Raw genomic sequence first — 25,210 nt, forward strand, 5'->3', positions numbered from 1 at the left:
ACTCAAAGCATTACCCAGTTAATATTACTGAACCAGAATTATGAGTGTTAACTTGGATAAATATCTTAAAAAACAAAATCGAGCAAAGAAGGCAATTTACGAATGAATACAAATGGTATGCAACGGAATGGTAAGCTTTATACACAAGGGATCTCTTGTGTAGCTGGGGACCCCTTGCTTGGGTCCATATCCTGCTACCACCACTTGAAAGCCGTTTGATCCTGGACAAATTGTGCCACTTTTCAGTTTTCTCACCTGTACATTGGGGCTCATAATAGGACTTAAACACAGAGGTGTTGTGAGGATTTAGGGAAGTAATACAAGTAAAATATCTAGAACAGTGTCCGCCCATCATAAATGTTAGCTACTGCACTGGTATAAAGTTTTAAAACAACGAGTACAATATTTTGCTGAGTAAAACAGACAAATAAACAGAAACTTAAAAACGTATAGGAAAATGACGATGACCACATTTAGAACAGTGGTTACCTCTGTGGGACAGGGAGGGGAAGGAGATTAAAGAAGAGAAGGGAAGGGCTTCAACTACATGTTTGGGTTTTTGTTTTTTTTTTTTTTTAATATTTTATTTATTTATTTGACAGATCGCAAGTAGGCAGAGAGGCAGGCGAGAGAGAGGAGGAAGCAGACTCTCCGCGGAGCAGAGAGCCCGATGTGGTGCTCGATCCCAGGACTCTGGGATCACGACCCGAGCCGAAGGCAGAGGCTTCACCCACTGAGCCACCCAGGCGCCCCCATGTTTGGGTTTTTTAAAAGATTTTTGTTTATTTATTTATTTAACAAACAGTGATCACAAGTAGGCAGAGAAGCAGGCAGAGAGAGAGGAAGAGAAGCAGACTTCCCGCTGAGCAGGGAGCCGGATACAGGGCTCAATCCCAGGACCCCGGGATCATGCCCCAGCCAAAGACAGAGGCTTTAATCCACTGAGCCACCCAGGCGTCCCAACTACATTTGTAATACTTTATGAAACAGGGTGATAACCACATATTTTTCTTCTATTGGTATATATTTATGAAATATTTCATATTAAATACTTTAAAACATATAGCAAATGAAATGGGGGTGGGTTCGTATTCCTATAGACACCAAAGACCCTCCCTTATTAACTAGTTTTGTGAGATTTGGGTAAGAGGAACAGAGGCTCCCCAAGGAGGGATCCTGGAGCCACCCAAACTGCCTGGCTCCTCTTCCTCATTCAGATCTGGCCTTAAATACCCCTTCCTCAGAGAAACCTTCCTCCAAAGCTATTTTTTTTTTTTAAGATTTTATTTATTTATTTGACAGAGAGAGATCACAGGTAGGTAGAGAGGCTGGCAGAGAGAGAGAGAGAGAGAGGGAAGCAGGCTCCCCGCCGAGCAGAGAGCCCGATGTGGGACTCGATCCCAGGACCCTGAGATCATGACCCGAGCCGAAGGCAGCGGCTCAACCCACTGAGCCACCCAGGCGCCCCCCTCCAAAGCTATTTTAAAGCAGCACCCCCCCCCCACACACACACACTGCACTGTTTTATTGCAATGGGCCTATCACTCTAAGGTGTTTTAGGATATTTTTACTCAGCAATTGTCTGTCTCCCTCCACTAGAATGTTCTGTCTTGCCCAGCACTGTATTCCCAAATTCTTTTCAAATCTTCAGGTGTTTTGGGGTGCCTGGGTGGCTCAGTGGGTTAGGGCCTCTGCCTTCTGCTCAGGTCATGATCCCAGGACCAGAGTCCTAGGATCGAGCCCCACATCGGGCTCTCTGCTGTGCGGGAGGCCTTCTTCCTCCTCTCTCTCTCTACCTGCCTCTCTGCCTACTTGTGATCTCTGTCAAATAAACAAATAAAATCTTAAAAAAAAAATCTTTGTTTTGTTTTGTTTTGTTTGGGGATGGATGACTGACTGGATGGATGGATGGATGGATGAAGACCCTCCAAACTCAGGATGCCTCTCTTTAGCCCGCCTGGTGGGCAGAGGTAGAATGAGAAAAGCCTGAGAAGGGGAGGGAAGATTGGAATAGTTTGAGGAGAGGGTTTAGGAAGATCTGGATTAGCCGTGCCCAGGTGGCTCAGAGGGCCAGGTGGCCTTACCCTTGCCTCATGCTCTCAGGGTCCTGGGATCAGATCCCCACATCAGCCTCTCTGCTCAGCAGGGAGCCTGCTTCTCCCTCTTTCTGCCTACTTGCGCTCTCTGTCAAATAAATAAATAAAATCTTAAAAAAAAAAAGAAGAAGAAAAAGAAGAAGATCTGGATTAGAGGAAGCAAGGGAAGCTGCAGAGGCGGAGGTTCTTTTCTTAGGCGAGTGGGGAGCAGGAAGTGGAGGCGAGTCAAGGGCGGGGCCTCCAGGGAGGAGGTGGGGCTCTGGAGGCGGGGTTTTGGGAAGGGCGGGGCCATATGGAGGGCGGGGCCGGGGTGGGCGTTGCCCCGGAGCAGGGGCGGGCCTGCGAGCGGGTTGCTGGGAGCCGTGCGCTGCAGCGGCGGCGGTGGCGGTGGAAAATGGCTGCGGCTGAGCCGGCGGACACTCAGCTGATGCTCGGAGTTGGGCTGATCGGTGAGGACGAAGGCGCCCTGCCCCGCAGGCCCGCGCCCCAGTTCAGCCTCCGCCTCCGCCTCCGCCTGGGCCCGGGCGGTCTCTGCTCCCGCGGCCTCCGGCGCCACCTGCGGTGAGGAGGTCGCGGCCCCCCTCTCTGTTGGGCCTGGGCCGGGGGCTGCAGGGCCCGGCTTCCCCGGCGCGGGGACTCGGCCAGTGGCCCTGGGCCAGTCTCGCGTGGGACCTGCCCTGGCCGGGCAGTGGGGCGGAGGGACACCGGGCTTCCTTCCGGACGCCCGGTGCTGCATACGAGGCCGGACATCGAGGGTGACAGAGCTCCGGAGGCTGCCGGGGGGCCGCTGCACAGCCGGGGCGGGGGCTGGGCGGAAAGTCGGTGGAGGGCCGCGCAGCTGGGAGGCGGCCGGGCTGACCTCTGAGGGTGGGGGAGCCACGCGTGGCTGTCTGCCCTGCGCCCGGCTGGCCCCGATTGTATGGTTGAGCGGTTCGAGTCTCCGTGGCTAACTGTGACGGCCCGAGTGCTGAACATAGATAGGCACGAATTACCTCCCGTTAAACTTCTACCACAGCCCGGGGGGTGTGTAGGTAATGTTTGATGGCCACGTTTGGGAGAAGCAGATGGAGGCCCAGGGTGTCATTTGTGCCGGACGCACGCTAGGAAGTGGTGGAGCCCGGTTTGGGACCCTTGCAGATTAGACGCGGAGCCCCAACTCGTGCTAGTGGAGGAATCCTGCATCATGAGATAAAGCTCATGCATGTAGCCGGAGTGTCCACAAAATCCCATATGGTGGGATCCCGGTCAGTTTTGAGGAAATAGTGGTTGAGGAAGTACGTTGGCATCGTTGGGTGTGCCTGAGCCGTGTGCAGCGTTTCAGGGTTGGGTGTTTCAGGGAACCATTCATCCCATAGGCGGCAGTGAGCACCGGGTTGCTTGAATGACTCGGTTCCTTGAGTGCCATTGTCCTTTGAAATAATATTCTATTGAGATTTTTACAAACCCCTAAACATTCTGTTCCTCTAGTGTAGAAGAACATCGCTTGCGTTTAGCAAAACTGTCTTTTCAGTGTCTCAGAGGAGTGCATTTATCTGGGAATGGCTTCCTGTATTTATTTCTGATGTGATTTGCAAACTGCTTCAAAACAAAACCCAATTATTTCAGGCATCTTAGTCCTGCTTGAAGGTACTTCTGAATGAGGCTGGGTTAAATAAATTCTGATAACAGAATTTATCTGGTAACAGCAAAAACGAAAATGACTTACAATCATTTTCAATTCAGCAGGTTTTGTATTTTTCATATGGACACGGATTTAAAAGGGATTTGCTTCAAAATAATGGGGGGGGGGACTCTCTTTCCCCCTTATGAGAGGAGGAGGAGCCAGTGTGTCTGGTTGCTGGAGCTGAATGATGGAGATGGGGGAATTCATTTTTTAAAATTCTTTTCCCTATATGCTTGATATATTTCATAATAAAAGTGTTTTTTTAATCTATAGAATAGATAAAAATCCATCCTTACTGCTGTATGTGCAGTAACTGGTTTTCTAAAGGCTGACTGCGTTATTAAAGTGTTCACTTTTGATGATGAAACTGCATACATGATGGCATAACCATTATTATTACTACTTTAAATACAGAATTTGCACAAGCAGTATTATGATTTAAGAGAGATTTTGCCATTTTCTTCATTCCCAGTTTTGTTCTTAATAAACCCTTCTTATGTATTTATTAAAAATCCTTCTCACTAGATAAAAATGTAATGATGAGGGCGCCTGGGTGTCTTAGCTGTTAAGCATCTGCCTTCTGCTTGAGCCACCGAGCAGAGAGCCCAATGCGGGGCTTGATCGCAGGACCTGATCATGACCTGAGCCGACGGCAGGGGCTTAACCCACTGAGCCACCCAGGTGCCCCAGAAATAAATAAAATCTTAAAAAAAAAATGTAATGATGAGTTTATGAAAATGTGTGTGGGAGGGGAAGGGTAAAGGGGAAGACCTCTACCAAAGCTGTAAGGCTAAATACTCATTCATGATTTATTATAAAAGCTTTTTACTCAGGTGGCCTAAAAGTCAAGATCAGGAGAGCTAGATAATTTGACCAGTAGAGGTAGGTGGGAATTTGGGGTCACAAGTGCTCCAGGATGCTTTATGAAATGGAATGTTAAAACTAATTCCACTAAGTGCTTCTGAGTAACCAATCAATTCACTTCCTTGCTGCTGTTTGACATTCTCACAGTGACCATCTTTCCACCGTAGAAAAGGACACAAATGGAGAAGTTCTGTGGGTGTGGTGTTACCCTTCCACGACAGCAACTTTAAGGAATTTACTGCTGAGAAAATGCTGCCTTACAGATGAAAGCAAACTTCTCCATCCCTTTGTCTTTGGTCAGTACAGAAGAACATGGTTTTATATCACAACAGTCGAAGTTCCAGATTCTTCAGTTTTGATAAAGGTATGACTGCATAAAGGTGAAATGCCCAAAAATATTTAAAGCGATGTCACATTCCGGTAACTCTTAGCTTTAGACATTATTGTTCACAATACACTTTTGAAAAAAATACTAAATACAATTTTCACTGGGAATGTTCCGTTTCAGGTTTCACTCTCATTTATTCTATAAACATTTGTCAATGTGTAAAATATGACTGACCCTGTGTTTGGTATAGTGAAGCCTTTTCCAGGTTATACTCTGTTGGAGTTAGAAATGTAGAAGTACTTTCAAAGTCATGACTGTGATTAATAAAAGTGGAAAGAAACACTTTTCTATAATTAAAAACTTTTAAAGGGTAAAATCCTTGGCATAATCAAGAAAACTTTTTTCATTTGTTTGTGGATGTTAAGGATATTATTAAGAATAGAAAGAAGAAGTAAGGAAACTCATGTATTCAGTAGGCTTTTTGTGTATGTCATTTGATATGAACAGTATCCATGTGACATGTTGGAAATCAGTATGTGGTCATTGTGGGCCACGATGATCCTAATCCCAAGCAACCAGCATGTTTTTTTCAAAGAAAAGAAATACTAGAAAGTGGCTAAGCTCCTTGCATGTTCCTGGGTAGGGACTTCTTTTACCTTCTAGGGCTACTTTTATAGCAAATAACCAGACTATAAGAAGCATGTCCAAAATACCCATTTAAATTTAAGGAATTACATTTAAAATAACAGGAAGGCAGCTATTTAAAACTGCTAAAGGTTTGGGGCCCCTGAGTGGCTCAGTTGGTTAAGTGTTTGACTCGTGATTTTGGCTCAGGTCAAGATCTCAGGGTTCTGAGATCGAACCCCAGGGTGGCTTCTCTCCCTCTCCCTCTGCTGCTGCCCCCACCAACATGTGCACTCCCTCTCAAAATAAATCAAGTCTTAAAAATAAAAAAAAATAAAACTGCTACAGGTTTAAGCCAAAACAGATTCATAATTAGAAAATGTAAATTTGCAAAAAAGATAATTTTCAGTGTGTTACAGAAGCTTTGGTTTATGTTCGTTAAGTTCTTGCTGAGAGGTCTTCATATATCCTGAAGTAGATTTATCTGTGTTTTGCCTGTAGTCTGCCAAACAATAGCAACATTGATCTCAAATCTGTTTTTCAGTTTGAAGAACAGCAAGATTTAGAGATAGTTCTTATGCTTTAAAATACGATTTCTAAAAATGATGTTATTCATAATAATTTTCTTAAATTCATAAATTTCTTAAATGTTTTGCTTTTTTTAAAATAAAGATTTTATTTATTTGTCAGAGTGAGAGAGAGTGCAAGTAACAAGTAGGCAGAGTGGTAGGCAGATGAGAGGGAAAAGCAGGCTCTCTGCTGAGCAGGGAGCCCAATGTGGGGCTCGATCCCAGGACCCTGGGATCATGACCTAAGCTGAAGGCAGCCACTTAACTGACTGAGCCACCCAGGTGCCCTTTAAATGCTTTACTTTTTATAATGTTCTTATTTTTGTCTCATTAGTGGAAATAATAGGTATACGATTATCAGAAATTTATATAGATAAATGAAGCTTCTTTTAACAGTGCTTTAGACTATATGATATTCTACAGAGAATTGACTATTTCAGGAACTGTGTGATTGTTTTTTGTTGGTTTTTTTAAAGATTTTATTTATTTATTTGACAGATCACAAGTAGGCAGAGAGGCAGGCAGAGAGAGGGGGAAGCAGGCTCCCCGCTGAGCGGAGAGCCTGATGCAGGGCTTAATCCCAGGACCCCGAGATCATGACCCAAGCCGAAGGCAGAGCCTTAATGCACTGAGCTACCAAGGTGCCCCTGTGTTTTTTGTTTTTTGTTTTTTTTTAAAAGATTTTATTTGCGAGAGAGAGAGAGAGAGAGAGAGAAAGATCATGAGAAGGGGGAGGGGCAGAAGGAGGTAGAAAAACAGGCTCCTGCTGAGCAAAAGCCTGATGTGGGGCTCCATCCCAGGACCCTGGGGTATGACCTGAGCCAAAGGCAAATGCTTAATCAACTAAGCCACCAATGTGCCCCAAGGAACTGTGTGATTTTTACTGTATGTACTTTTGTTTTCTATCCTCCTATTTCATTAATTAATAGTTGATAAATTGGTGGGTCTAATGGCATTTCTAATTCTGCTTTGATGAGGTTAGGGAAATTTAAATGAAAACTCACATTTTTTATACTTAAAATATATTTGTATTTTTAAAAAAATTTTAACTCAAATTATTACATTCTTATCTAGGAAATTAACTCTATTTATGTATATATAAGTGTATGTCTTTTATATGCATGTGTATGTGAGCATAAAAGTATAAAGAAGCAAGTGAAAACTTGGTTACATTTTGATCTTTTCCTGTTAATGCCAATCTGTCTTGTACAGAGGTTTGCTAGAATATAGTAATAAAAATTAAATCTGTGAAAGTGTCTTTAAAAAGTATACTTTTTTGTTTCTTTTGGACAGGTGACTCATTTTTCTATTGTTCTGACCGCCAAAGATTTTAACCCAGAGAAATATGCCGCCTTCACTAGGATATTGTGTAGGTCTGTATGAAAACTGTATTAAATGCTATCACACAAAAATGAAGATCTTACTCAATAGTTACATAGCAGATTTCTACACCAACAAAGCAAATTTCAGCCCTCTGCCTCCCCAACTTAATCTTTACTTGCCCTCCAGAAACTGTTTTGTAAAGAGGAACTTTCTCTTCTGCTTTGATGACACTGCTCCTCTTATTTAGGAAAACGGTAGAAGGGAGGAGAAAAAGCAATTTACAAACAGTTCCTGGGGAATTTGAGTCACTTGCTGCTTTTGTTCTGCTGCTTCTAACTTCCAGTTTAGAACTTTCCTTAGCAGATGGAGAAGTTAAATGCTGGTGAAGCGATAAGCTGGTTCATAAATGTAAAAGTCTGTGTGTGGGAGTCATCTTGGAGAAAATTAATGGGCATTTTGAATTATGCTAAAGCCCTGGAAAGTATTTCTCAGCAGGAATGCTGAGAAGCTGAGACTCTAATGAACTGGTTAATTGTGATTCGGGTAAACTTTAGTTTCATCCCGGATGTTGAAAAAAATTACATAAGATATGTCAATCTGCTTTCTTGCCTCGGTAAGTATATGCAGTAGAGTTAATGAAATCTTTCGTATTTGTCAGGGACATTGGTTTTTCCCTAACTAGGGCTTTGACACATTTTGTTTGTTTTTTAATATTGTTGTCACGAGATAGACTTCGTAATTCTGTTATGTGTAACAACCTCACCCCTCAGGCTTATGCCCAATAAGTAGTTTTGGGGTGGGGAAGAAACGGAGTTGTTTTTGTTTTTCTCACTATAAGCCTGATAAATATACTTTTTTTTTTTGCCATTTTTTGTGTATGCACATTCGTATATATATCTGTCTGTAGCAGAAGTCTACTTTCTCATTACTTAAGGGTTTCAGGTTGGTTATATTTTGACAAAATGAAGTTTCACCAGTTTTGCAGCCAGCTATGATAAGAGAGGCTTCTTGCTCTCCAAAGATAAGTTGCAGGTAAACAGTTCACTGTGGGGTGTAAACAGTTGTCTGCTACTATGGTACTGACACCAAAGGAGATTGTTATCTCCTAGACACCATCTAGAAGCCATGAGCTAAAAACTCGGCAAAGTTGTTTTTGAACAAATACTGGACTCTCATTTCATTGGATTGGGTCCAGGTTAGGTTACCCATTGAATTCACTGGGAAATATTCTGGAGCCCAGAATGTAAGGTTGCTTTAGAGCCCACTTCCTGCCCGAGAGGAAGCCCAAAGGGTTCTTCGGCTTCTCTAGTGCCATGGCATTGTTGCATTCTGGACTCTTCTCCTGTCACGGTTTAGGAGAAATGAGGACTCAAAGCTATTGGCAGCTACCTCCTCTGCCCCTACCCCTTACTGCACTTGCTCTCACTTGTGTATATACCCACACACTCCTGCACGCACACGTGCTCTCACACACACACGTATACATGCATACACACTTACTCTCCTCACTGCTGTGTCTGTGTGCACAGGCACACAGCACTTTTCAGTGATGTTGAGGTTACCATGGAGGGGCTCCCTTCCATCTCGGGGGAGAGGAACAGGCAGGTATGCCTTCTGCATGCTGCTTATGGTTGCCATGGGAAGGGGTCCGGGTCATTTGCCATGACCGCCTTCATCTTTTTGTGCCTCCAGCTAGTGGCAGGGGCAGAGTAGCTGGGTTGCCTACACACGTAGAGTCAGTTGTCCGTGCATGAGACAGCCTGCAGCTATGGCCGTCCCATCGGTTTAAGTTCCCCTAAGTTGGATTTTGTTTTTTTTTATGGAATGACTTGGGGGAATGTCTCCCTCTCTTCAGTATTTCGTGGCCCAGGGTTGTCATGGAAAAAGTAGTTTTACTACCCTTCCTGTGTTTCCCTTCTTCATTACCATATATCGTATCTGACAGTTCCTTTTTTTTTTTAAAGATTTTATTTATTTGACAAAGAGATCACAAGCAGGCAGAGAGGCAGGCAGAGGGAGAGGAAGGGAAGCAGGCTCCCTGCTGAGCAGAGAGCCCGATGTGGGGCTCGATCCCAGGATCCTGGGATCATGACCTGAGCCGAAGGCAGAGGCTTTAACCCACTGAGCCACCCAGGCGCCCCTTTGTCTGTTTTACAGTTTTAATGGTGTGTTGTTTGGTGGTGGTAATCTAGGCACATAGTAAAAAAATACAAGCAATACAGAAAGTCCCTTCCTTCCCCTATCCCCAACCTCCAAACGGAGACATTTTCTCCATATAGAATGTGTGTGTGAGTTCATGGGTTCAGTTATTTTATATATATGATAGCTTACATAGTCATTGTTCTCTACCTACTTTCTTTCTCTATTTGTGCATTATAAAATAAAAAAAATGATGATCGACAAAATTTGGTTAGTAGTTAAAACACTTGCTTTTCTTCACTTAATGTACAATAAATATCACTTTCAGTTTGATGTGTTTTAAACCATGATTTTATTTTCTTTCCAGTTTTCTATCCCTTTAGCTACTAAAAGACCCAAGTAGGCTGAGGCTGCTTCTCAAGCGCAGTGTAGATTTTAGTTATTCACTGGGAGAGATTTTAGGGGAAGGGACTGATTTCACAAATGAGCTATAAATGTAGCCAGTTTCCTGTCAGCACTTTCTGGAACTTGATGATGAATAGATCTAGAGTGCATTTATCACCAGAAACTTAAAGGAGTTTGGTTTCTTAATTTAAATATAGCTACCTCTGGGAACTCTGATAATAAATATAGGTTCTATAATTAGTGCTTTCTCTGTGAACAACGCAAAACTCCTACCTTGTCAAAGGAAGTCCCAGTGATAAGATAGAGTTGTTCTGACTAGAAACACCACTTGTGAAACGTAAGACATACAGAGAGATAAGTATACCATATTTTTAAGAATAATGGGGCCTCAACAAGTCCATAGGTCATTCTCTTGCCTGAGTGGATGATAACAGGCTTCCCCAGATACAAACAGAAAGCCACCTTCCAGGAATTGTTGAAGGTCTCTTGAGTGGTTATTTTTTGGATACATTTTCAAATTAAATTTTAGAAGTAGTCTAGGAGTACAGATTTCAGGCATTCAGAACTAGATTGGCAAGCTGACTCAGATTTTTTAACAAGGATCCGCCTGGGGTTGCATTGCTCTATGTGGTTCATGCTGAAGAAGAGCATGGTTGCTTTTTGTCTTTTCTTACAGAATGTACCTGAAACACGGGAGCCCAGTTAAAATGATGGAGAGTTACATTGCAGTTCTCACAAAGGGGATATGCCAGAGTGAAGAAAATGGCTCTTTCCTTAGCAAGGATTTTGATGCCCGAAAGGCTTATCTTGCAGGCTCCATCAAAGGTAAGAAACAAAAAACAACCAAACAAAAAAACAACCATCCAACCAAAAAAAAACCCCAAAAGCTGAAAAACAAAAGCACAGAACAAAACCCCATCCTAGATCGTTCCACCCCAACAACAATAATATCCCCAAGCCCAGGGCAGTCCCCATTAGGCTCTGAGAATCCATTTTCCTGTTTGCTTTCATCTGTGTGATTTTTATTTGCTAAACAGGCGGGTAGTTCAACTTCTACATTGCCTTATTTGATTAGAATGCTGTCGTAGGAAGGCAGATTTTTGTGGACGTCCTTTCCGTAGGATTCTGACAGTACAGAACTGTTCTTTCACGGGAAAGCGGCGTCTCACAGCTCGAGTCACCACTGACTTCCATAGTGTTCCTGTCCTTACATTTTAGCAGTTACTACTTCCAAGTGGAGAGCTCCAGCCCCTGGCCCAGAGTTCCTCCTCGAACTCCCGGCCTTTCTCTCCTACTGGAGCATCCAAAATGGCATTCTGAGGCTGAGCACAGACTTCAAGCTCCTTAGAAAGGGAGGAGAGGGGAGCTCTGAGGGTCCCACTGGCTCTCACTCTTGCCCTCCCACAGCACTGTCTTTGCTCTTGATCCTCCTGTTCTAGACCGTTTCAAAGCCTCCCGTTGGAGCCTTAGGTTTGTCCAGCTCTCTCAAGAGGATCTAAGTCATGACGTGTGTGTGTCAAGGGCAGAGGGCAAAGGGTGCACTTTTTTTTTTTTTTAACTTAAGGATTTTTCATGATGGAAAGATGCTGGTTCCTTTAATATCATTTACTCTGCTTTCTTGTGACTCTGGCTTCTCCTGTGCAGCCAGCCCAGAATCTCTTGGGGGCAGGTTTAGGCTACCATAGCGTTCATCCTAGGGAGCAGGTAGGGATTTCTATGCCCATCAAGGGTATAAGGTGCTTCTTTGTTGTCTGTATTGAGAATATTTTTGTATTCTGTATATAGAAAAGAATCTCAGTGTTTATTGGAAAGAATCCTTTCCAGTTTTATTTCCTTACATATTATTTAACGCACTGACATTTTAATTTCTTGTCTTTTAAGACATTGTATCTCAGTTTGGAATGGAAACTGTTATCTTACATACAGCGCTGATGCTAAAGAAAAGAATTGTCGTCTATCACCCCAAAATAGAAGCTGTCCAGGAGTTCACCAGGTATCGTCTCTGGCTTTGTTGGCAGCCAATTTGGGGCAGTCTGCGTTCCTATGCGCTCTGTTCCGTTGCACATTTGGAATAAATAGAACGCGTTAGGCTATGAGTGAAATGCCATTTTGGTCTAATGTTTCAGGTGAGATTTAGTTGTTGAAGGTCACTGAATTTAGGCAGATTCTTCCTTAAGTTTAGAAACATGAATACTTTAGAACGGGGAGTTTGAACTTTTCCTTGCCAGACAGTAAATATTTTAGGCTTGTAGGCCATAGGGTATCTGTCCCAACCACCCAAAATGCCAGAGCCAGTGCATATGTAAATGAATGAGCGCACCTGTGTTCTACACTTGATGTGTAAACACCGGCAGCTGATCCATGGGCACAGGTTCCTGACCCCTGTTTGTTTTTTTTTTAAGATTTTATTTATTTGTTTGATAGAGACATAGCGAGAGAAGGAACACAAGCAGGGGGAGTAGAAGAGGGAGAATCAAGCATCCTGCTCTGCAGGGAGCCCGATGCGGGGCTCCATCCCAGGACCCTGGGATCATGACCTGAGCTGAAGGCAGATGCTTAATGACTGAGCGACCACTCTTAAGTAATCCATTTTTTCACTTTTATCACCGACTCTTCTTCTTCTTCTTTTTTTTTTTTTTTTGAGATTTTATTTATTTATTAGAGAGGGAGAGAGCGCACACACGGGGGAGACGGGGAGGAAGAGGAGCAAGCAGACTCCACACTGAGCGCGGAGCCTGATGTGCGGCTCTCTCTCAAGACCCTGAGATCATGACCCAAGACAAATCAAGAGTTCGATACTGGGGCGCCTGGATGGTTCAGTGGTTAAGCCTCTGCCTTCGGCTCAGGTCATGATCCCAGGGTCCTGGGATCGAGTCCCGCATCGAGCTCTCTGCTCAGCAGGGAAGCCTGCTCCCCCCTCTCTCTCTGCCTGCCTCTCTGCCTACTTGTGATCTCTGTCTGTCAAATAAATAAATAAATAAATAAATGAAATCTTTAAAAAAAAAAAAAGAGTTCGATACTTACTGCCCCCCTTTCTTATTTTTATAACAAAGATTTTTTAAAAAGTTTCTTTCTTTACCAAATCTAACTTATTCATAGATTCTTTTTTAAAAGCAGGAGGACCTAGCTTTTGCTCTTACTGTAGGCCAGGTATCGTGTAAGTCACCTTAAATTATTAAATTTACTTACAACACAAGTCTGCAAGGAAGTATTATTGCCCTCTCTTACCGATGAGAAAATTGAGGCTCCAAAAGGCTACCAGTTAGAAAATGGGGGAAAAAAGGCTTGGTAGTCAGAAGGACCTGTCCTGGGAGGGCACCCTCCTAGCTGTGTGACCAGGATACTTAAGCTTTCTAAGCCTCTGTTTCTTTATCTGAAAAATGAAGATAACAGTGCACACTTGGTCAGCTTATTGTCAGGACTGGAGATACTCTCTGTAAAGTACTTGGCATGCACCTTGCCTGTTGTGTGCATGTCGGAAATGATTGCTCGGGCTGCGACTGGCTCAGATCTTACGTGAGAGGGCTGGAACTTTCACTCCGCTCTGATCCCCGAAGCCTCTGTTTAGTCACCCAATTACCCTTTTCCTCTACATTTATGCTCTGAAACTGGGATGTCCACAGCATCTGAAATACATAGCTGGGCACCAGCAGGTTCACCAAATCACTGTTAAGTTCAGCACCTCCTCCTGCAGGAGCTGTATTATTGGAAGGTTTTTTGTTGTTGTTGTTGTTGCTGTTTTTATTATTGGAAATTTTTTAAGAAATTTGTTTTGTATAGAAACAAACACAAAGTAGTTTATAAGTTTGGTAGGGATTTTTTTTTTTTAACTTGATTTATTCATTTGAGAGAGAGAGCCCAGGCAGGGGGAGAGGCAGAGAGGGAGTGAGAAGCGGACTCCCTGTGGAGCTAGATCCCAGGACCAGGAGGAGATGGTGACCTGAGCCAAAGGCAGACACTTAACCCATCTGAGCCCCCCAGGAGCCCCTGATTGGAATTTTATTTATTTATTTATTTTTATTTTATTTCTTTTTAATTTATTTATCTGATAGAGAAAGACAGCAAGAGAGGGAACACAAGCAGGGGGAGTGGGAAAGGGAGAAGCAGGCTTCCTGCCAAGCAGGGAGCCCGATGCTGGGCTCAATCCCAGGATCCTGGGATCATGACCTGAGCTGAAGGCAGAAGCTTAAGACTGAACCACTGAAACACCCCCGCATTGGAGTTTTAAATGTGAAATGAGAACTTCAAAAATTTCTGTTGCTTGTGGGGCTCTGCTTTGGATCCTACCTTCAGACTCCCGCCCGTGGCCGGTGGCCCTTTGCAGAGTACGTGTTGGGAGGAAAGCTTCCGCAGCACTGCTTTGTGCCCCCCACGGAGATCGTTTGAAACTTCACCTTGAGCTTTCTGCAGCTCATCTGACCCAAAAAAGGCAGAGTTTAAAACATTGCATGACTTTAACCTGCATCGGCAGGTTTAGCATTCCTTCTCCGCTCTGCCTCTGTAGCCAGTTTCCTTCTGGGGAGGAGGAGGAGGGGGGAGGGTGGGCTGAGTCACGCCAGTGCTAGCAACCATTTGAGCTCTTGCTTTATTCCCCAGGACTCTGCCTGCCCTGGTGTGGCATCGACAGGACTGGACCATACTTCATTCCTATGTGCACCTCCACGCGGAGGAGCTGGAGGCCCTGCAGATGTGCCCAGGTAGACACAGCATTTCAGTGAAATTCAGCCTGATGATAGCCAGGGCTGTTGTTGGTTTGAGGGAGTATTTTTGCATTCTTAAAGGGAATAACGATGATTTATTATTTCTTTGGTAAATGCAACCAATCCTTTTCCCTTAAAAAATTTATTTGTAAGTTTTTAAAATATTGCAGTAAAATACACATAAAATTTACCATCATAGTCATCTTTAAGGATATAATTCAGAGTCACTAAGTACATTCACTTTGCACAACCATCACCAAATACGATTTATTTTTAATTTATGCAATTCTCATTTTAAAAGTTTCCCTATCAGTGATTTATTTGATTTAAGACTTTATTTTGTGCCTTTCCATATTTTTTTCTCAAAGGAAAAATAAAATTATTTTTAAGTGATGTAGTTACTCTTGTATAAAAATTTTCAGTGGTAAGATTCTGAGAACAACTTAATAACAGTATTATTTATATCTGTAGGAATTCTAACGTTGTGGTGATGTAGTCTTTTGTTTTTGTTTCTTTAAATTTAAGATATCATGCCCTTTCTACTTCTGTGGTCTTAAAAGATCCTTTCATGAAGTGATATTGATGATGATAGATAGTAGGGGCTTTTGTTTTTGCTTTTTCGATTACGAAAAATTTCTCACATATAAACTAATGTGCAATATTTGTGCAAGTTATAAAAGAATAGAAAGAATACTCACAGCCTCACCAGAGATGAAAAAGTAGAATACTATTTGTACTTTGAAGCATCTCATGTGCCTTTTCATCTCATTCCTCACTCCCTTTCTCTAGCCGCATACACGGAAACACAGAGCTCTAAATAATATATTGTTTAGTTTTACTAAACTAACTTTATATATGTGGATTCATGATGAATGAATTCTTCTGTGGCCTGTGCTTTGGCTTTTGTTTTATTTTTGCTTAACAATATTTTTGTAGGATTTATGTTTTTTTTCTTTTTTTTGGAGATTTTATTTATTTATTTGACAGAGAGTTAGAGAGGGAACACAAGCATGGGGAGTGGACAAGGGAAAAGCAGGCTTCCCGCAGAGCAGGGAGCCTGATGTGGGGCTTGATCCCAGGACCCTGGAATCATGACCTGAGCCAAAGGCAGATGTTTAACTGCTGAGTCACCCAGGTGCCCCAGGATTTATGTATTTTCATGTGAATATTTGTAGTTTCACTCATTTTCACTGTTGTATAGAATCTCATTAAGTGATATGCCAAAGTTTATTCACTCAGACTTTTCTTATGATTCTTATTTATTTATTTATAAGATTTCTTTATCTATTTCAGAGAGATAGAAAGAGAGAGAGAGAGAGAGTATGCAAGTGGGAGGGTGCGGAGGGGCAGAGGGAGAGAATCTCAGGCAGACTCCCCATTGAGTGTGGAGCCCACCCAGGCTCAGTCCCAGGACTCGGAGGTAATGACCTGAGCTGAAATCAAGAGGCATTCACTCAACGGACTGAGCCACCCAGGCACCCCTCTCGTCACTCACTTTTAAACAGTGCTTCTGGGGTGCCTGGGTGGCTCAGTGGGTTAAGCATCTGCCTTCACTCAGGTCACGCTATCAGGGTCCTGGGATTGAGCCGGGCATTGGGCTCTCTGCTCAGCAGGAAGCCTGCTTCCTCCTCTCTCTCTGTCTGCCTCTCTGCCTACTTGTGATCTCTGTCAAATAAATAAATAAAATCTTTAAAAAAACAAACAAACAAAACAGTGCTACTATAGGCATTTTTATTATGGGTCTCTTGGTGCGCCTATGTAAGACTTTCTCTAGGTTATAGGGCGAGGAGTAAAATTTCTGGGTTATAAGGGGTGCAGGTCCTCAAGCTGCAGGGTGATGCCAAATGTTTTCTTCAGAAACTGTACCAGTTTACCCTCTGCAGGGGAGGAGAAGTCCCACTTTTCATGTCATCAACAACTCTCGGTTACTGTCAAACTTTACAGTGTTGGCCAACTTGGTGGCTGTACAATGTTATTTTGTGTGCTTTTAATTTGTATTCTCTTGATTCCTAATGAGGTTTAACATTTTCTGTTTCTGCCATTTGTGTTTCCTCTTCTGCAAAGTAACTGTCTTTTACATATTTTCCCACTGGGTTGTTTTTCTTATGGATTCATAGAAATTCTTTTTATATTCAGGATATGAACCCATTGTTGGTTATATATGCTTCAAAAAAGTCTCTGAGTTTGTGGGCTTTTTATTTATTCTCATATCTTAAAATGAATAGAAAATTTTCTTAGACTTTTTATTAAGTATAATATGCTTCATGTACTTGTCACCCAACTTTAACATTTGTGAACATTTTACAATCTTGTTTTTTTTTTTTTTTTTTTAAAAAGATTTTTTATTTATTTATTTGAGAGAGAGACAGTGAGAGAGAGCATGAGCGAGAAGAAGGTCAGAGGGAGAAGCAGACTCCCCATGGAGCCGGGAGCCTGATGTGGGACTCGATCCCGGGACTCCGGGATCATGACCTGAGCCGAAGACAGTCGTCCAACCAACCGAGCCACCCAGGCGTCCCTACAATCTTGTTTTACCTTGTATCTCTCATGTTTTTTCCCCGTTGGTTTTTTTTTCTTTCTTTCTTTCTTTCTTTTTTTAAGATTTTATTTATTTATTTGACAGACAGAGCTCACAAATAGGCAGAGAGGCAGACAGTGGGGTTGCGAAGCAGGCTCCCTGCTGAGCAGAGACCCCCCCAACTTGGGGCTTGATCCCAGGACCCTGAGACCATGACTCGAGCTGAAGGCAGAGGCCTTAACCCACTGAGCCACCCAGGCACCTCTCCCCCTGGTTTTTGTTGTTAATTGATGTATAGTTGACATCCGCTATTAGTTTCAGGTATACAAAGTTGTGATTTGACAGTTACATTCATTATGAAACATTCACCATAATAAATTACTCACCATTTTTCACCCCATTAAGGTATTACAGTATTATTGACTGTATTCCCTACGCTGTTCTTTTCATCCCTGAGACTTACTTACTTTGTAACTGGAAATTTATCCCTCTTCATCTCCTTCACCCATGTTGCCCATCCCCTTACTTTGGAAATCCTAACTTTAATGTGTTGGAATTTATTAAACTTTTCTTTTATGATTTTAGTTTTGATATTTTGTTTAAGAAAATCTTTATACCAAGGGTAGAAGCAAATTTTGTGAAAATTTAAGGAGTGTTTTTCTTCCCAATTTAAGTCTTTAATGTACTACCTAGAACTACTTTTTTTTTAATAGTGAGTTTGGAATTTTTTTCCCAGCTGGAACGCCACTTGGCTCAGGACTACTGAGTGAATAGGATTCTCTTTTCTCCAGTAATCAGTGTCATTTCTGTCATATGTCACAGTTTCTCAAGTGAGTGAGTCTGTGTTTGCCTGGCCTGCAGTTAAATTTTTGTTTTTGTCACTGTTGTTTTTTGTTTTTTTTTTTTTTAATGTTTTCTCTTGGTAAAGCAAAACCTTAGCATTGATAAATTGGTCCTCAAAAAATTTTTTTTGTTTTTAATTGTTATGCTATGTGAAATCTGAAAAGTCTGGTACCTCTTGTTTTAGCCTCAGTTCCACAGGTCTCCTCATTCTTTTTTTTTTTTTTTTTTAATTCTTATTTATTTATTTATTTATTTAGAGAGAGTGCACAAGTCGGCAGAGAGGCAGGCAGAGAGAGAGGAGGAAGCAGCTCCCCACTGAGCAGAGAGCCTGACACAGGGCTCGATCCCAGGACCCTGAGATCATGACCTGGGCAGAAGGCAGAGGCTTAACCCACTGAGCCACCCAGGTGCTCCACAATAGTGAAGTCTTAAGAAAATGGCACAGGCTGCTGTTGACGTACCCTGAATAAAGCCGTGAAGAAAAGCACCTTCTGAGCTTTTAGATTCGGTTCTCTCCTCATATGTTCACAGCAGGACTTGTTCCTACTCCAGTAATGTCAGTCCTCTTCGCAATGCAGGTTACATCGCCGGGTTTGTGGACTTGGAGGTGAGCAGTAGATCAGACCTCTATGACGTGTTCGTGAACCTGGCGGATAGTGAGATCACCATCGCTCCGCTTGCGAAAGGTCAGTTCTCTCTCCTGCTCTGTTGTTGATACAAAATGTCAGCCAAGCATTGTACTCTTTAAAATTAATTCATTTCTAAACATTTTTTATTGCAGTGTAATTGACAGCATGTCGGGTTAGTTTCAGGTGTGCAGGGGAGCGATCCGGTGGTTCCGCACGTTACGGTGCGTGTTGGGACGAGTGTGCTCTCAACCCCTTCGCCTGTTTCACCCATTCCCCCCGGCCTGCATTAACCAGTTCTGTTTTTTCAGACTGATCCTCTAAAACTGGTATTTGAGGGCCTGCGTAGCCTGCTGTGCTGAAACTGGAGGGATTTTTCTGTGTCTTGAACACAGCATTTGTTCTTACAGGCCTCGCCATGGTACTGATACCTTCGGGGTGCTTAGGCCATGCAATCCATGTTAATAAGATAGTCTCCTTATCTTGTTCCTCCACATCTCTGTTTAAACAAGCTGTATTAGTTCTCTGCTGCGTAACAGATCACTTCTAAACTTAGTGATTTAAAACAGCAAATACTTATTATCTCAGTCTAAGGACCGACTTAGCTGAGAGGTGCTGGCTCAGGGTCTGTCTTGAGGATTCAGTCAAGCTACTGCCAGGGCTGCTGTCCTCCCGAGGCTCAACTTCTGAGTGAGCTCGAGTGGCTTTCGCAGGAGGTCTCACCACGGGGGCCTCTCCATAGAGCAGCTAGAGTTTCTCATAGCACCACAGCTGGCTTCCCCAGGAGCAAGTGATTGGAGAGACAGAAAGACCACGGTGCCTTTTATGACTTGGTCTCAGAAGTCATACACCAGTTCCTCTATATTCTGTTGGTTAGAAGGAAATCATGAAGTCCCATGCACACTTAAGAGAGGGAAACCAGGTTCCATCCCTTGAAGGACAGAGTATCAAAAGAGGTGTAGAAATGTAGCAGCACACAAGGGCTGAGCGTGACTCCTGTGTTGGAAAATCTTTTTGAAGGGTGTGTCAGAAAGCCCAGGGGAATGAAGGTAAGAGCCATTTGTAAAGCTACTGGGGCAGGGGCCAGCAGTGGCCGGGGCCACTGAAACTGGGAAAGCATTAGGACCGGCCGGGGGGGGGGGGGCGGCCCTCTCCCTGCTGCCTGCGGCTGCTCTGATTCTAGAAAATGAGCCCATCCCAGCCAGCATTACATGAATGGGGGTTGGTCCTTGGAGTGACAGAGAAGTTTTTATTTTGAACATGAAGTATAAGTCATGGTTATGCCTCACCTTGTTGCACAGCGTCCCACTTGTGCTCGGTAATAAGACGGAAGTGTGGGAGTTTGTAGGTGGTTTTGAAAGTTCCCTCTGGGTGATCGTTGACCTTTTCAAGTGGATGGCATTGTTTTTATTATGTAAACTTTTAAATAGTCACACATGTACTCGATCTCACCAGAGGCCATGACAATGGGCAAACTGCACAAAGACATTGGCCAGCTCATTGTTCAGTCTGCAGAAGATCCTGAGAAATCAGACAGCCAAGTTATACAGGTAAGTCCTCAGTGCTCCGACACTGAAAGTCCCAAAGCGGTGTGGCTGGGTAGGGGGCGGCGGGGCTGCATGGAGTGCACGGGACTCTGAGTGGCCAGGGGACAGATGCTTAGATGAGGGTCTGCAGGATGGCCCTGATGAACGGGTGAGGGGCGCCATGGCTGAAGAGTTAGCGGGCTCTGGGGACACATGTACACAGGGAACCAGTGCTGAAGGCCAGCATTCCTAGTGGGAAGTGTAACTTCCCAGTGGTCTAGAATGCTTTTGTGGGCCAGCCAGTGCATTCCGTGCCCCCAGCAGAATTTTCATGGAGGAACACGTTGTAAAGAGAAGGTTGCTGTGCAAATTGGTCAGAAAGCGAGCAGGGGGATATAGAGAGCCTCTTGTTTGTTTGTTTGTTTTGCTCCTCTGTTTCATGAGCTTACTATTACCCCAAATAAAAGCCCAAACTCCTTATTAACATTGTCCTCAAGATTCTTCACAGCCTGGTACCTGTTTCCATATGCCCCATGCTTTTCTTGACCATAACTCCCTTCTTAGAGAGAGCATCTTTATCTAGCTATGATGTATTGTGTTCAGAACATCAGAAAGCATATAATCAAATCCCTGCCAAAGTGAGCAGACTCTGTGATCGCACCCTGCAGGGCTGGCCGGCCGCCAGCAGGGGCTACCTGCCTGCGGGCTCTACTTGTCAAGCTGACCATGGTGTTTGTGTGGACCCGCCCCTTCCCCTTGCCAGGTTGGGATAGTCAGAGAGTGTCTTTAAGTCTCTCCATGTGGTGGGCGCCTGGGTGGCTCAGTGGGTTAAGCCACTGCCTTCAGCTCAGGTCATGATCTCAGGGTCCTGGGATCGAGTCCCACATCGGGCTCTCTGCTCAGCAGGGAGCCTGCTTCCTCACCTCTCTCTCTGCCTGCCTCTCTGCCTACTTGTAATCTCTCTCTGTCAAATAAATAAATAAAATCTTTAAAAAAAAAAAAAGTCTCTCCATGTGGTGATGGAGCCCCTCCTCCGCACCACAGCCTGCTCCTCGCTCCTCCTCTGGGATATACTCCCAGCCTGGCCTCTCCCACATCCTGGCTCATCTGGACCCTTGTGTCACTCTGTGGGGGCCAGAGGCCTGGAAGGATTGTCTCCCACTGTCTGCACCTGTGCCACCTCGGGGGTCTCCTCCGATAAGCAGACCCTACTCACCTGGTTGGACCTGGCTCTTTTCTCCGTTTATTCGTTCATTTACCCTGAAGATATGAATTGAACACTGACTCTTTGTCGGGCATCAGGCAAGGGGGATACTGTGGGGAGCAAAGTCTCCTGCCTTTGTGGCCTGTATTTATTGGAGTAGATGAATAGAAAATTCTGTTAATGCCAGATCACTGCGAGCCATGATGAATGAATGCCATGACAGAACAAGAGGTCAAGGTAGAGAATGTTAGAGAAGGGGTCAGACAGCTGTCTAAAGAGGCAACCTGTGAGTTAAAGGATGAGAGGAGTCACCACTTTGACAAGAACCCAGCGGCAGCACTGTTCTTTCTGTTCGGTGCTGGTGGCCCATTCTGCTCTGGCCAGGAAGAGTGGGCAGGTCTTGTCCTAAGGACCTGAACAAGGAGACTCTCCTCTCCTTCCATGGGGATCATCATTGCCCATCCATCCCTCTGTCAACATTTGGGTAAAAACATTTTTTTTTTTTTTAAGATTTATTTATTTATTTGAGAGAGTGAGTGTGAGTGAGTGGAGGGAGGGGCAGACTCCCTGCTTAGTGGGGAGCCTGATGCGGAGCTCGATCTCAAGACCTGTGAGATCATGACCTGAGTCAGAACCAAGAGTCAGGGGCTTAACCAACTGAGCCACCCAGGCGCCCCCATAACATTGACTCTTTACAGTGTTGGTTAACTGTATAAATGTGAGTTTTGAATTCGTGTGTTTTTTATGGGCTCAAAGTGATACAGAGGTGACTCGGTATAATGTACGAGGAAAGTGCCTCGCATATTGTAGGGGTTTGAAAATATTTGAATGAATGAATGATGTCAACAAACCAAGAAAAAGACACGACTTAATGTGAGCTCTGGTGACTCTTCAGCCATATAAAGTGCTGTCAGTCAGTAAGGAGGAACAAAGCCCACGTGACAGGTGCTGGGTCACTCACGCCAGGCAGCAGAGGACTTCTAGAGGACGTGTGTCCTAAAAACAAGCGTAGGGTTCCTCAAAAAGTTAAACACAGGATTACCATAGACCCAGCAGTTCTGTTGGATCTATGTGAGAAAGAATCAGAAATGGACTCAGATAAGTACTTGTACACCAGGTTCATAGCAGCACTATTCACAGTAGCCAGTAGGTAAAAAATAGCCCAAATGTCCGTCCGTGGATGAATGGATAACAAACTCATGCATGGAGTGGAAGACTATTTAGCCTTAAAAAGGCATAAAGTTCTGGGGCGCCTGGGTGGCTCAGTGGGTTAAGCCACTGCCTTCGGCTCAGGTCATGATCTCAGGGTCCTGGGATCGAGCCCCGCATCGGGCTCTCTGCTCAGTGGGGAGCCTGCTTCCTCCTCTCTCTTTGCCTGCCTCTCTGCCTACTTGTGATCTCTCTCTGTCAAATAAATAAATAAAATCTTAAAAAAAAAAAAAAAGACAAGGCATGAAGTTCTAACCTGTGCTACAACATGGACGAATTTTGAAAACATGCTCAGTGAGAGAAGCCAGACACATACTGTGTGATTTCACTTATAGGAGGTACCTAGAGTAAGCAAATTCATCAAAGCAAAAAGTAGAATGGTAAACCAGGAGTTGGGAGATGGGATGGGGAGTTACTGTGTAATGGGCACAAAATTTCAGTTTAGGAGGATGAAAAAGTCCTGGAAATGGATAGTAGTGATAAAACTCTATGAATGTACTTAAAGGCACGGAATCATCCACTTAAAAATGGCTAAAATGGCAAAAACAGGACACTGGTTTTCATAAGTTGTTTTTAAGTTTGTTTCATTTTTCCTAACTTATAGTGTGATAAACTTAAAGATATCAGGAAGGATTCTCTTTGAATGCAACAATAATTCATATTTTCCTGTTCCATTGAAGGATATTTCCCTAAAAACGAGAGAAATCTTCACCAACCTGGAACCATTTTCAGAAGTTTCTGGTGATGGAGAAAAGCTGGTTCTCAATTTTGAGGCCCTAAAGCAAAGACGATTTCCACCAGCAACAGAAAACTTCCTTTACCATCTCGCAGCAGCGGAGCAGATGCTGAAAATCTGATTGTGACGACGTATCACACTGATGAATGATCACTCGCACCACAATTATCCACTATGTAAAATACTGAAAATAACAAAATGTTATATTTTTAACGGTTTATTTGGAAGTATTGCGATTTGACCTGAAAGAGTCCTGAAGCACGTATGAAAACCCTTCCGATTTTCTTCTGATTGATTTCCTGCCTGGGCTCAGTGTTGGACAAAGTGCTGTAACTATTTTGTATAACGTTAGCAATGGCGTGGCGTCCTGGAGTAAGAGAGAAAAAGCTCTGCCAAGTTCTTGTGCAAATCACAGCAAACCCAAAAGCCTTCATTATGATAAGTTCCAGTTGTCTCACTGCGTAGCCACCAACTAACAGTTTATTTTCAGAAAGCTGCCGAAATTTTGCTTCATATTCTTCTAGGAAGAACTTTTATTCCTCATGAGGAACTCTACTTTCTGAGCCAAACTAAGTTTTCTGCAGAACAGTCTAGAAGATCATTCAGAAAAGATCCTGCAGTTGCACTTTCTTGTAAAAGAAAAGAATTTTTTTTTCCTTGGCCTTTGAACATTTTTGCCTATATTATGAGGATTTTGCATAGATTTTATACTTGAGTAGACAACTTTAATAATCCACATTTATACTGTCACAGAGGTAAGCATTTGGCAAACTGAAGCCACTACTACTCTTTAATTAACTCTGTTGCTAGCAATGTTCTTTTAAAAAGATGCCAGTGATTATATGGTAGAGTAAAATAAGATGCCCATTTTGGATGTAAAGGTCTGTATGAATGGAACAGCAACTTCCCATAATTGCCAAGGCCAAGACCAGAGAGTGTCTTCAGACTTCAGGAAAAGTAATTTGGCCACATACTAAGGTAACCGTTCTTGTTCAGGTTATGTATCTTTTTCATAATTGGAGACTTAAAAGTTGCAAAATAAGCATGGAGGTCTAAGTTCCGTATTTGTTATTTTATTCTGTGTATTCAAATTAGTTATGAAAGGTTATTTTACACTCACTACTGTTGTCCTTAGAAATCTTACCAAGAGAAATGTTTGCAAAAAAAAAAAAATCTTGTCTTTATTAGATCTTTCTTTTATTCTGTTAGACATTTCTTGAGTAAAAATACAAAAAATAGCCTTTTCCCCTCCCTCCTTGGGTGAGGGTAGGGGAGGATGTGGAATGAGGTGATGTTTCTAAGGCAAACAACTGAAAATTAAATCTGCACTTTATGAAAACAAATATGAACATCTTTATCTCCCTCATTTTTTGTATTACTCTATCAGCTAATGATCAACGTTGTTAAAATTACAGATTTATGATGGAGAAATAAAATGGAAATATTTTGATACTCTGTAACACAGTTCTAGGGAGCTGAAGAATTGTGCCCTCTTTCTGTAATTCTCCCCACTTCGAAGGAAAGATAAAACCCTTTGGTCAATGCAGATATACTGGGGAGTTCTTACAAGATGTGTTTGAAAGTCAAGGGGTTTGGGCTCCCTTCTTCCACCCCTGGCTCATCAACCCCCCCACCCCCCTCCCTGCGCTCACCCTTCTCCCTCCCCCACTCCCTAGGCCTGGCACTTCAGTGTCTTCTCCTCTGAAAAGATGCCCTAGCATTTCTGCTCTGTCATCTGATAGTGGCTAAGCCTCCACCTGGGGCCTTTGTATGTTTAATTTTCTTTAATTTTGTTTAGTGTACACTTAGGGCAATACTGAGCCGTCTGGTAGAATTT

At 43.3% G+C, this 25,210-nt stretch overlaps 1 protein-coding gene across 2 annotated transcripts; it reads left to right on the forward strand.

The window, feature by feature from the left end:
* Nucleotides 1–2,414: 2,414 nt before the first annotated feature.
* On the forward strand, nt 2,415–24,833 carry DENND10 (DENN domain containing 10). Of its 2 annotated transcripts, XM_059398692.1 has the most exons (9): nt 2,415–2,545; nt 4,791–4,987; nt 7,438–7,517; nt 10,688–10,836; nt 11,893–12,004; nt 14,608–14,708; nt 18,651–18,758; nt 20,154–20,248; nt 23,318–24,833. In XM_059398692.1, exons 1-9 carry the CDS (start codon nt 2,491–2,493, stop codon nt 23,492–23,494), a joined length of 1,074 nt encoding a protein of 357 aa, XP_059254675.1. In that variant the 5' UTR covers nt 2,415–2,490; the 3' UTR covers nt 23,495–24,833. The 2 variants fall into 2 exon arrangements, with proteins under 2 accessions (XP_059254675.1, XP_059254676.1); XM_059398693.1 differs by lacking the exons at nt 2,415–2,545; nt 7,438–7,517 and having other exon boundaries at nt 4,897–4,987.
* The last annotated feature ends 377 nt before the right edge of the window (nt 24,834–25,210 follow it).

Source organism: Mustela nigripes, chromosome 4, assembly GCF_022355385.1.
Source record: "Mustela nigripes isolate SB6536 chromosome 4, MUSNIG.SB6536, whole genome shotgun sequence".
NCBI classification, from domain to species: Eukaryota; Metazoa; Chordata; class Mammalia; order Carnivora; family Mustelidae; genus Mustela; species Mustela nigripes.

Bases quoted from the DNA above. Each gene is read 5' to 3' on its own strand.
- DENND10 (XM_059398692.1), top strand. From the start codon at position 2,491: ATGGCTGCGGCTGAGCCGGCGGACACTCAGCTGATGCTCGGAGTTGGG. The intron at 7,518-10,687 runs GTCTGTATGAAA...CTTTTCTTACAG, and splicing joins TTCACTAGGATATTGTGTAG to AATGTACCTGAAACACGGGA. The intron at 10,837-11,892 runs GTAAGAAACAAA...TTGTCTTTTAAG, and splicing joins TCTTGCAGGCTCCATCAAAG to ACATTGTATCTCAGTTTGGA.